Source organism: Eucalyptus grandis, chromosome 11 (assembly GCF_016545825.1).
Source record: "Eucalyptus grandis isolate ANBG69807.140 chromosome 11, ASM1654582v1, whole genome shotgun sequence".
Lineage (NCBI taxonomy): Eukaryota > Viridiplantae > Streptophyta > Magnoliopsida > Myrtales > Myrtaceae > Eucalyptus > Eucalyptus grandis.
In genome coordinates, this window is record NC_052622.1 from 47122974 (window position 1) to 47134168 (window position 11195).

Consider the following 11195-nt stretch of genomic DNA (forward strand, 5'->3'; position numbering starts at 1 on the left):
TGAGGCAATTCTTTCATAAAGTTTCTTTCATAATCACACTTTACTTACTTTTTTATTAATGCTTTTTCCAAATTTAAAATCACACACTTGTGCCTTTCCTCTTCCCACATACTTACTCGCTATGCTTTATACTATTCAAATCAAAAGTCAAGTGCTGATATTTGTGAATTGTTTTGAAAAATATAAAGTAGTTTACAACACTTGAGGCGACATGATTGACATAATAAATTAGGTAATGTGATGACATGATGATGTGAAAAATCATTACATTATGCTTGTCTTAATTTTTTTCACTTCTATATCCATAAATACCACGATGAATACTTTTCAAAGCCTTTTATTTTTTTACTATGTTAGACTCTATACATGGATAATATTTGGGATAATGACACAAATGATCTTTGAACTTTAGCTTAATATGCAATGTGATCCATAAACTTTTAATTTATTCAATATGATCCCTAAAATTTTAATACATGTTCAATTTGGTCCATAAACTATATAAAAATGTTCAATATTATCTTATTATTAATTCAAATTCAGAGACAACATTGGACATTTTCATACATTCTAGAAACTAAATTGAACATGTACCAAAAGTTCATGAATTATATTAAACAAATTAAAATTTCGATAATGACATTGCATATTGGGCTTAAATTAAAAAATCGTATTAAATAGATTTAAAGTTCAAAGACAATACACATCACGCTAAAGTTTATAAACTGTTTATGTCATTTACTTAATTAATTTGTGATCCCAACACTAAGTACATTTTTTTTTTTTTTTTTGGTCGTAACTTCATATCTTCATTTAAATACCAAACCCACTTGCGAAATATCCAAACATAGCATATCCCAGAGGGCCTGCTGAGGGCTTGTCAACCAGTTCTTGGGGAAGGCTTTTTTTCCTATGCCATTTTGCTACCCAATCAGCTACAATATTAGAGGCCCTATTACAATGGGCTATCTTTAAACTTGAGAGAAGAAGCAACAGTTCACGGGCCTTGCTGATCATCGCACGTTCTTCCCAGAGCACGTGTTCTATAGACTTCAAACTGTTCACTAAGTTGAGACAGTCTGACTCCAATGTGAGTTGTGCCACACGAAGAAAGAGAAATTTCAATGTCTCCAGCATTGCTAGGGTTTCCGCTTGCTCAGCCGAGGAGATGGATACGTTATTTGCAAAGCCATCAATCAAAATCCCGGTAGAATTGCGACACACACAGCCGATTAAACCTTCTTTTAACCCAGGTAAGTGCGCTGCATCAATATTTATTTTCAATTCCCTTTTTTCTAGTGTATCCCATCTTTCTTCCTTCTGTGTTCTCAAAGAAGGCGCCTTTTTGTTTTAGCAAAGTTTATGAGCATTTGTAACCCTAAATCCACCATGGGCTTCGGATCTGGATGTGTCCTTTTGAAGACAAGGTTGTTTCTTGAATTCCAGATATTCTAAAGCACTTGTCGAGATTAATTCAAAGTTTAGTGAACTCTCTTCCTTCTGCGTATAATTTACCAGCCATGAATCTATTCTGGATATATGATATTCTGAGATTTCGATTTTTAGTACAGGATCATTTCACACCGATCTCAACCATTCGCATAAAAGGAATATATGTTCCAGGGTTTCGACATGTGCTTGGCACATTGGACACAATGGATCGGGTATAGTCCTCCTTTTGAATAAGTTTTCCTTAGTCGGTAGAGCGTTTTGGCATAAGCTCCATATAAATTTTTTGATTTTGTCGGGGGTTTGCATGTTCCATATTCGGTTCCATAGCTTTCTTGGAGTCTGAAATGATGAGGAGGCCTGCTCAGTGCTTTTTTTGTTGTCTTCTTTGTGAAAGGTGTTATAACGACTCTTTATTGTATACTGTCCTGTTCTCGTTTCCGTCCAGACCAGTTGATCCCTGATCAATTGCGGTCTAATGTGGACAGTAAAATTTCACTTACTACTTGTTCATCAAACGTATTCGGCAAGGTTGGCTCTTTCCATGAGTTTTCCTCTTGATTAATTAGTTCAGCAACTTTTAGATGTTCCCCATATTTCCAGGTCCTCCAACTACTCCCCTTCTCAGCCACTTGTCCTCCCTAATGTTAATGCTTTCCCCATTTCCCACTGACCACATTGCCGAGTCTGCCATTGCTGTTCTCCCCATTAAAATGCTTTGCCATCACGAGAGGGTTTGGATCCCCTCTCTGCCTTCCAGAAACTTTTATGAGGGTAGTATATTCCTTCTAATATCTTGCGGCACAGGGTTGAAGGGGATTGTGCTAATTTTCAAGTCTATTTTCCAAGCATGGCCTTGTTAAAGGATATTAAATATTTGAATCCAAGATCTCCCATGTCTTTTCTGTGCTTCAACAAATCCCACTTCCTCTAGTGTATTCCTGCTTTAGAACTTTGATTCTTCCATTAAAATGTTGTTATTTTTTGGGGGATGTGATCGAGGATCAATTGGCTTAAGTGGGGTGATCAAAACGCTAAGTCTTTTCATGCCATTATGATCCAAATGAGACAACAAAACAAAATTTCAATGCTGATGGATTACAGAGACCATTGGGCCCGAGATTGACAGAAGATAAAAACTATGATAGTTGATCTCTTTAGAGAACTTTATAGCTCAATTGGTTACCGTGACTGTTACTCATGTAAGGTGAAAGAAGAAACAAACCTAGCACTATTAGAAGTAACACTAGAGAGGTAAAGAAAGCAACATTTCAGTTTGGAACATCAAAAGTTCGTGGTCTAGATGGCCTAAATGGCCAGTTCTATCAACACTACTGGGAGGACATAAAGGTAGAAGTGTTTTCAGAGGTGAGTAACTTCTTCCAAACTGGTATGTTAAACCCTCAATTGAATAGAGCACTCATTTCTCTAGTGCCAAAAGTCAAGAACCCTAAGAAGCTGGAATAGTTTAGACTTATAAGCTTGTGTAATTTTGCATATAAGATCATCTCTAAAGTGTTTGCAAATAGGTTGAAACCATGGCTACCGGATTTGATTAACATTGAACAAAGTGCATTTGTTGAAGATGGGGGTGAGTATGGTTTGGGTTGGGCCGGTCCACTCCTTAATTCTATGATCAACCCGTACAGTGTTGATTTTCAATTTTTGGAACCGAGGATCGACCCTATTAAGCTTGGGACCGAGGATTGGACTGACCCAATGGGTTCGGTCCATTTTTAGGGTTAATTCGGAACCAACTGATAATTTTTTGTTTCATTTTTTATATTTCCTAAAAAGACAAATCTATCATTTCAAATTATATATCCATCAACAATATGATGTTGTGCAACCAAATTATAAATACTAATACATATTCAACAAATTTAAGATAAAACAATAATAGAAATTTTACACTTACTAAAAGCAAGAAATCATAAAAATGATTAAGATCGCTCATGGAGATATGGGATGAGATGGGAAGTTCCTATAATCATTTATCAATTATACTCGTAACACCATATGTAAAAGCGTTATAAAGATTATATTAGATATATAATATATATGTATGTATGTATAATAATTTAGATATATTATAGATAATATATAAAGTTAGGGTTGGTTCGAGTTGAATCGACCCTAAACCCTCAAGACCGAGAATCGACCCGCATAGTGTTGATCCAAGAATCTCAAGACCAAAGACCGTCCTAGTCTTCTTGAGAACCAGACTAGGAACGGCAAGGTTGGATCGATCTAAGGTTGATCCAAGTGGATCCTAAACCGATGTTCATCCCTATTTGGAGGAAGACAAATTCATGACAATATTCTGGTTGTTCAGGATGTATTATGCTAGCTTAGGGTTCAAAAAAGAAAACAAAAATTCCAAGCGATGTTAAAGTTAGACATGCAAAAGGCCTATGATCAAATAGAATGGGATTTTTTAGAAGCTTAGAATGGGATTTAATGAGAAATGGGTGAAGCTGATAATGCAATGTGTTATAACAACTTCATTAAGTGTCAAGCTGAATGACAAACCCTTGCCTTACTTCCAACCTTCAAGAGGTATAAGGCAAGGGGATCCTCTCTCCCCATATCTATTTACATTGGTTGCAAACTTCCTATCAATGATAATGAAGAAAGCTATGGCAGATAGAACCATAAAGGGGATACAGTTAAACAGGTATTGCGCGGTACTGTCTCACCTACTTTTTGCAGAAGATTCGATTTTCTTCCTAAATGGAAAGGTGCAGGAATGTCAAAAATTGGCTATAATCCTAAACCAGTATTGCTTTGTTTCAAGGCAACCTATTTATTTGAATAAAGCAGGTATATTCTTCAGCAAGGACTACCCAAGCAATTTAAGAAGAAAGATGGCCAACGAGCTGAGAGTTCCGGAGATAGAAAAGACAAGGAAATACCTTGGTATCCCCTCATATTGGGGAGTATCCAAGCAGCAAATATCTGCTTGAATCTTGGCGAAGAAAAATATGAAGTTGGAAGGGTGAAAAGAGAACCCAGTGTCGAAAGCCAAGAAAGAAATCCTTATAAAAATAGTGGTCCAAGCATTATCACGGTACGGATATCCATTTTCAAGATCCCCATTTTCAAGATTCCTATTTCAATATGTTGGGCAACTGAACACTGAGTAAATTGGTCAATTATGAGTCTCACAAACAAAACTTTGGCTAAAACATGTGCTCTCTTTTACAAAAGCCCCGATGATGTTCATTTTCATTTAACATAACTACTGCAAATAACAAAATATAGTTAGTAAAACAATTAGCGACGGAGCAATCAAATATAATTTCTTTATATCGACTTTGAAAAGGTCGTTTTTATTTAAATATCATGGATCCTCTTCTAGAGGGACGCATGTTACTAATTCAAACGCGGTGGCTTTGGTGCTGAACAACAAACACGCTGGACTTCTTCAAAACCCTACCTAAAAGGTGACGCACAAAAATATATTAAATTCATGCAATGCTTGACATATCGTACGAGAGATATCCATGAAATTGTTGTTGCCCTGATCCTTATTGAGTATCGAATATGATTGAATTGTTCTAGTGACCACTTTTGATGTCCAACGTCATGAAAAAAAACAAAAAAGGAAAAGATTATCGGGTTTTCTTCCGCGACTCGAGTACTTAGGGTTTTTGAAAATGAAAATAAATAAATAAATAAATAAATGAATAAATAAAGGATTTGCAAATCAAAACTACATCATGATTGGAGGACCCATAAAAAATACTCACCTAAGGGTTAGAGTTAGATAGCTTGGACCACAACGAAAAGAAATATAATATTATTATAAAATGATTTTTTAAAAATTTTCTTAGTCTTCGAAGTGGGAACTGGCTTTGCATCAATCACTTGAAAGGTTGAATAATGCTAAATGCTTTGTACAAGGAGCGCAAAGATTAAGACAGCCGAACTGATGACGGTGGTTGGGCTAACCCCTCGAGCCGTCGCTACCGCCACCCCGTCATCGGTCAACTGAATGCGCCCTCGCGAAAGAAGCCATCGATCTCCCCCATAATTGCATGATTGCCACCCCCGCCCCTTCCTCTGGCATCCTGCACCGCAGTCGGCGTTGCTATGTTTCTAGCATTTTAGGAATTTGCATGAAATTAGTGAACTTCAAGTGTTACTGTCTGGCAAGGTTTCTAGGTCCTAATGATTTTGGAATCTCTAATCTCGCGAATGCCCCTCCCGTGACGCCAAAGTAATCGCACGAAAGTAACCGTGCAATGTCATCGTACGTGGAGTTATATTCGAAGTCAAATGAACATCGACTGCATAGGACCGCTTCCTAGACCACCGTGCCCGCTAGCTCCTTCATCGGGACATGCTTATTGATCGATAAAGCAAAATCACGGCACACTAATGAGTAGCGTCTGGACTCGAACTTAGAATTCACCTTAGGTAGCCTAAGCCTTTCGAGGCCTCTTTACGCCACCACTTTGTGAGTGGCAATATATGGTTAACACAAAGTAAGTACGAAATTTAACAAAATCACTATAGGCTTTTCTAAAAAGTTTGAAAAGATTTCAACTTAAAATTTCATGTTTCTCATACCATTTGAATGTTTTGTAAGATCATAATAAGTTATTCTGAAAATTTAAATTATTGGATGAAAGCATGACTTAATTTTTAGATATTCTATCGATGACCAAGCTTAATGTTTTCTTCATTTAGATTATCAAGGAAAAAGGAAGGAATTGCTGGGTCTTTTATTATACCACTGCTGGAGGCAAGGGAAGAGAGAGCTGTGGCACTCAGTAATTGGTATTACCACTTTTACCCGAAAAGTAAAAAAAAAAAAATAAAAATTGGTACTTACCACACCGAAAATACTAGGCATCGCAGAAATGAAGACCAAAATAGAAGGAGGCAGGACTGTCGTCACTTTTGACGTTTTCTTCGCGACAGTTTCCTAGAAGCTTCATATAAGTAGTGCATAGCCGGCATGGTGAGTGTATCATGTATGATCTTGTACAAGAATTCATTTTTCTAATAATTTCAAGAGTTGCCAGCAATTTCTCATGTATTTACTAATTCCACGTATCACAAAGTTGATTTATGAAGCATTTAATGAAGTAAATTGGCTTTCTTTTTATATATAGCTTCCGCTTATTCCAATACCCATTTAGAATTTGACAGGCATTCACATAAAATCAAGTGTCCTCAAAATTAATCAAATATTATTGTGCTTCGAAATGAGATGAAAGTACATGGGGTGCATGTGAAGTGGCAGTTTCGTGATTATGATCAAAACAAGCGCCCTTGACGAGGTTAATTAAAACCCTATATTTTAAACTCGTTTTCTTGCCCAACGCACCAAAAGACACGCGTACCAATACCAAATGCTATTATAAAAGAGAAACTCACTGCCAATCAACCAAAGCCAAGAACGACGCTGAGTCCAACGAATCCCAAATGGCCTCTCCTTCTCTCCTCACTTTCCACACCCTCTTCCTCACGTCGCTCATCGTCGCCGCCGCCGCCATCTCCACATCCGGCGCCTCAGCCAGCGGTGGCGGCGGCGGCGATGGGCTCGCATGGGTAGCCGCCTCCTCCAAGCCGGGCCGGTGCCAGGGGTCCATCGCGGAGTGCATGGCCGAGCAGGGCAGCGAGTTCGACATGGACACGGAGGTGAGCCGGCGGGTGCTGGCGACATCGCAGTACATAAGCTACGGGGCGCTGCAGCGGAACACGGTGCCGTGCTCGCAGCGGGGGGCCTCCTACTACAACTGCCAGCCAGGGGCGCAGTCCAACCCCTACAGCCGCTCATGCTCCGCCGTGACACAGTGTCGCGGCTAAGTGAAACGAAACCCCCCATTGCCGATCTAGCTCTCCAATCTTCTCGGTCCCCCTCTGCTTATAATTAGCTTGCTCTATCTATCTATTATGTGATGTACGTGATGGATAAAGACAATGCTGTATTGTCGCTCTTGTTAACGCCTGCTTGTTCTATGTTCTTATGCATCTAATTTTCGGGTTTTATTGTAATTTTCGTGCTAATTCGAATCATTAGTTTACTAATCCCTGCAATTCCGAGATGATTTCTGGGGAATTGGAGATCCCATATGAGAAAAGATGTCGGCTTGAGATACCCAGCACATATTTTCTGCTTCATCCCTTTTGTCAAAGAAAAAGTTGTATGAACACAATAATTTATATGGGAAAAGAGGAAATTTCGCCAAGATTAACATGGACAAAAGCCGTGGCATACTGAAACGTTGACCTCCGAGCCTTCGAAGCGTAGAATTTGACTTCCGTCGGTGCTAATTTTGCCAAAGAAATTCTTAAATTTTCCCTTTGATTCGTGCAACCTTCGCGCCAGGGTAAAAGAGAAAATTAATTATCAGGTCATGTTTTTTCCCACAAATAAATAAAAAGATTTGCTCATATTTTTTTCCAAGTAGGCCGAAACTTTGAACGAGGTCAGATCAGAGAAGTCTTCATATCAATGCGTTTGCAAAAGTGACAATCAAGAAGGGGTTTTTTTTTTTTTTTTTTGACGTGTTGTTCGAAACATACTTTTAACTTAAAGTATATATATATATAAAGTGCCTCTATATTATAAATTGTTATAGATTGACCATCCCTTCTAATAAGGGTGTCAAAAAAGTCCGAACTGACTTCTCCGTCTTATCATGGCAACTTGCCCAAGGCAATCTCCATAATTTATGGCTCATTGTCAAACTCTAGCTATGCACCAGTATCTGTGCGTGCCAGAGAGAAATCGAGAAAGAGCATGTGTTTATATATCAACCGTTACCATAGCTACGGTGCACCGAGGCAGGGTGGTGGCGGTGAGGGTTCTGGGTAGGAGGGGATGGAGAGCGTCTTACGATTCGGGAGGTTTTCTTTTTGTATGTCTAAAAGCACGTTGTAAAATGTTCACATGCCATAATTCGGTGCACGAAATAGCATCATGGCTATAGAGTGATGATCAGCGATTTAACCCGCATTGACACTGAACTGGAAATGTACCGGGCCAGCCCGGTCCAATTGTCGCCAAAAACTTACATTTTTGGGCCCAAAGATGGGCCCATTTTCCAATCCGATCAATGGACCGTGCTGGCCGGGCCATCGGTAGCTGCTGGTCTTCCAGCCTTTCCATAAAGTGATTCGGCCCTCATACGGAACGGCCCATCACGCGTCGGGAGGGCCGGCCCACGTGCAACGGCGACGGGCACGCCATATGCTTAAACGACCGCAAGTGGTCCCTGTCCACATCCAGATCCAGGGATAAGTCTTTTACGATATAATCGAATATGATCTACGGTGATGATGAAATGCAGCGGAGAAAAGGGGCCCGCGGCCCATGATAAAGGCAGGAGGATGGCGAGCACGTGATTCCCCCCCACCTTCGGAACTCGTGCCTCGCCTCGTCTTCCGTGCCGATGCCGATCCATTGGTCCATACCTCCAGCTCGACACGTGACCGCGCCATCCCCCCGGGGGCGTGGGGGCCACGCCACGCGTCGCCATCGCCCCGCCACGCCTGGGCCGAGCGCCCTCCACGTGTTCCCGGGGGGACGCTATCGCCAGCGTCAGCGCGGAAGCCGTCGACGTTGAATGCCCCGCGACCCGATCCCGCCAATCACCTTGCGCCAGGTGGCAGCGCGGCTCTCTCTCTCTCTCTCTCTCTCTCCTCGGATGGGAGAGATGGGAGCCGTTGCTATCGTCCTCTCCGCCTTCCCCTCATAAAACCAAGTCCTCCTCGTAACGTTCGCCAACTTTCCTCAGCAGAAGCCGTTCCTTCGCGAGGCCTCCTTTCGCGTCCCCTTCGTTAGGGTTTAGAGAAAGAGCAATGGCGGATTCCGAGCCCAGACCACAAACCGAGAACGTAAGTCATTTTTCCGATCTCGATGCATCGAGAACGTTAGTTGAATGGAGGAGGCGAAGAATCGAAATGATGTTAATTGTGTTACATATAGGTGGAGCACGACGAGAGGAGGAGGCTCAAGTACCTGGATTTCGTCCAGATGGCCGCGATCTACATGGTGATCTGCTTCTCCACTCTCTACGAGTTCGCCAAGGAGAACTCCGGCCCGCTCAGGCCGGGTGTCCAGACCGTCGAGGCCACCGTCAAGACCGTCGTCGGCCCGCTCTTCGACCGGTTCCACCACGTTCCCTTCGAGATCCTCCGCTTCGTCGACTCCAGGGTCCATTGCGTCATTCCTTTCTGTTTTTTTCTTGGGACGGAGTAACGTCGCGATTACGAACTCTGGAGATATTTATGTTCGGGTTTTTTCTTTTTTCTTTTTTCTGCTCTGCAGGTTGACGAGTACGTGCACGAGCTGGACAGCCTCGTGCCGTCGCTGGTGAAGCAAGCGTCGAGCCAGGCCCGAGCCGTGGCCTCGGAGGTGCGGCGCGCCGGCCTCGCGGGCGCCGCCCGGAGCGGGTGCAAGAGGCTGGAGCCGGCGGCGAGGGAGATCTACGAGAAGTACGAGCCGGTGGCGGAGGAGTACGCGGTGGCCGCCTGGCGCCGCCTGAACCGGATGCCGCTCTTCCCCCAGGTGGCGGAGATGGCGGTGCCCACGGTGGCCTACTGGGCCGAGAAGTACAACCGGGCGGCGTGCTACGCGGCGGAGAGGGACTACCCGGCGTCGGGATACCTGCCGATGGTCCCGCTGGAGCGGATCGCGAAGGTGTTCGACGAGGCGGAGCGTGGGCCGGGCGCCGCAGCCGCCGCGAACGGGGAGGTGGCGACGGCCGAATAACCCCCTTTTTGGCTTTCCGTAGGGTCTCGCGTTTGCTTTCGAGGGTTCCGTTTGGTTCGATTGTTAAGTCTTCCCTCCCGTCTCTTTAGTCTTTAGGCCGATGATGGGAATCTTGTTATCGGGTGAGACGTCGCCAATTAGATGATGTTCGATGTTTCCACTTGATGGTCCAATTCATGTCATCGATGTTTGATACGATATGACGACATGACCCAATGCGTGATCACCGAGCTTTACTAACCCAAATATCTCTGATCGCGCTGAAGGATAAATATCTCCATTTCGATCAAGGTGAATTCAAGTCATATATTTTTCGACACCTCTGACCTCTTCCATCCCTATTCTGAGTAACTTGTATTTTCTCTCTTGTTAATTAGTCGTTCTTTGACCATGCGTGGGACTTAGTAATGAATAATCAGCAAGGGTCGTGCTTTTTCACGCGAGAAACCACATTCCAGTGATTGTGCGTATGCCATTCACTTGTGGCAAATTTAATTGTAAATATTTTAATTATATAAATTATTTAATTTTAAACCTTTTTGATATTTTATTAATTTAATTATAAACTATTCAATGATGTCAATTTAATCTTAAATTTCTTTATAAATTGTCAATTTAGTCTTAATTTTTATAAAAAAATTGCTAATGCGACGATCTAGTAACCGGCTGTTTTACTTGGCATTATTGACGCTAGCGTAAATAATATACACAAAATTTCAAGTTTTTTTTTTTTCTTTTTCTCTTTACCAACAATCACGTCACTCTTGCCGGATTTAGCAAGGGTCGGGTGACAAGGGCAACCCTTGTGTGGGCAAAGACAAATCTTGCCTAATCCGATTAAGGCTAATGGAAGGAAATAGAAAAAGAAAATAATATAAAAATTTATAAAAATCGTATGCGTCAATGACTTTTTATCAAAATTGGTAAGAATTATTATTAAGTGATGGGGAAATGTAAGTAAGTCCAACCCACACGATTTGAGGGCCATCTTCAAGTGATGCGAGACTATATTTCG

General features: G+C 41.9%; 3 protein-coding genes across 13 annotated transcripts; all 3 read left to right on the forward strand.

Moving 5' to 3' along the window:
• Positions 1-1074: 1074 nt before the first annotated feature.
• LOC104426745 lies at positions 1075-4964 on the forward strand. 11 transcript variants are annotated; one of them, XM_039304182.1, is made up of 4 exons: positions 1075-1253; positions 1355-1427; positions 1567-1664; positions 4273-4958. In XM_039304182.1, exons 1-4 carry the CDS (start codon positions 1169-1171, stop codon positions 4413-4415), a joined length of 399 nt encoding a protein of 132 aa, XP_039160116.1. In that variant the 5' UTR covers positions 1075-1168; the 3' UTR covers positions 4416-4958. The 11 variants fall into 11 exon arrangements, 2 of the variants coding, with proteins under 2 accessions (XP_039160116.1, XP_039160117.1); XR_005547335.1 differs by having other exon boundaries at positions 1075-1479; positions 1572-1664; positions 4273-4964; XR_005547329.1 differs by lacking the exon at positions 4273-4958 and having other exon boundaries at positions 1355-1479; positions 1572-1967.
• Positions 4965-6833: 1869 nt separating this feature from the next.
• On the forward strand, positions 6834-7544 carry LOC104426747 (rapid alkalinization factor). The gene has a single exon (XM_010039894.3). The coding sequence runs from the start codon at positions 6886-6888 to the stop codon at positions 7267-7269; it is 384 nt and encodes a 127-aa protein (XP_010038196.1). The 5' UTR covers positions 6834-6885; the 3' UTR covers positions 7270-7544.
• Positions 7545-9146: 1602 nt separating this feature from the next.
• LOC104426748 (stress-related protein) lies at positions 9147-10499 on the forward strand. Its single transcript, XM_010039895.3, has 3 exons — positions 9147-9303; positions 9395-9622; positions 9737-10499. Exons 1-3 carry the CDS (start codon positions 9268-9270, stop codon positions 10178-10180), a joined length of 708 nt encoding a protein of 235 aa, XP_010038197.2. The 5' UTR covers positions 9147-9267; the 3' UTR covers positions 10181-10499.
• The last annotated feature ends 696 nt before the right edge of the window (positions 10500-11195 follow it).

What these genes read in the sequence shown, in the direction of transcription:
- LOC104426748 (XM_010039895.3), top strand. Translation starts at nt 9,268, where the DNA reads ATGGCGGATTCCGAGCCCAGACCACAAACCGAGAAC. An exon ending in CCAGACCACAAACCGAGAAC is followed by an intron (nt 9,304 to 9,394) that starts GTAAGTCATTTT and finishes TGTTACATATAG; the next exon opens with GTGGAGCACGACGAGAGGAG. An exon ending in TCCGCTTCGTCGACTCCAGG is followed by an intron (nt 9,623 to 9,736) that starts GTCCATTGCGTC and finishes TCTGCTCTGCAG; the next exon opens with GTTGACGAGTACGTGCACGA.
- LOC104426747 (XM_010039894.3), top strand. Translation starts at nt 6,886, where the DNA reads ATGGCCTCTCCTTCTCTCCTCACTTTCCACACCCTCTTCCTCACGTCG.
- LOC104426745 (XM_039304182.1), top strand. Translation starts at nt 1,169, where the DNA reads ATGGATACGTTATTTGCAAAGCCATCAATCAAAATCCCGGTAGAATTG. An exon ending in TAAACCTTCTTTTAACCCAG is followed by an intron (nt 1,254 to 1,354) that starts GTAAGTGCGCTG and finishes TTTTTGTTTTAG; the next exon opens with CAAAGTTTATGAGCATTTGT. An exon ending in TGTGTCCTTTTGAAGACAAG is followed by an intron (nt 1,428 to 1,566) that starts GTTGTTTCTTGA and finishes TTCGATTTTTAG; the next exon opens with TACAGGATCATTTCACACCG.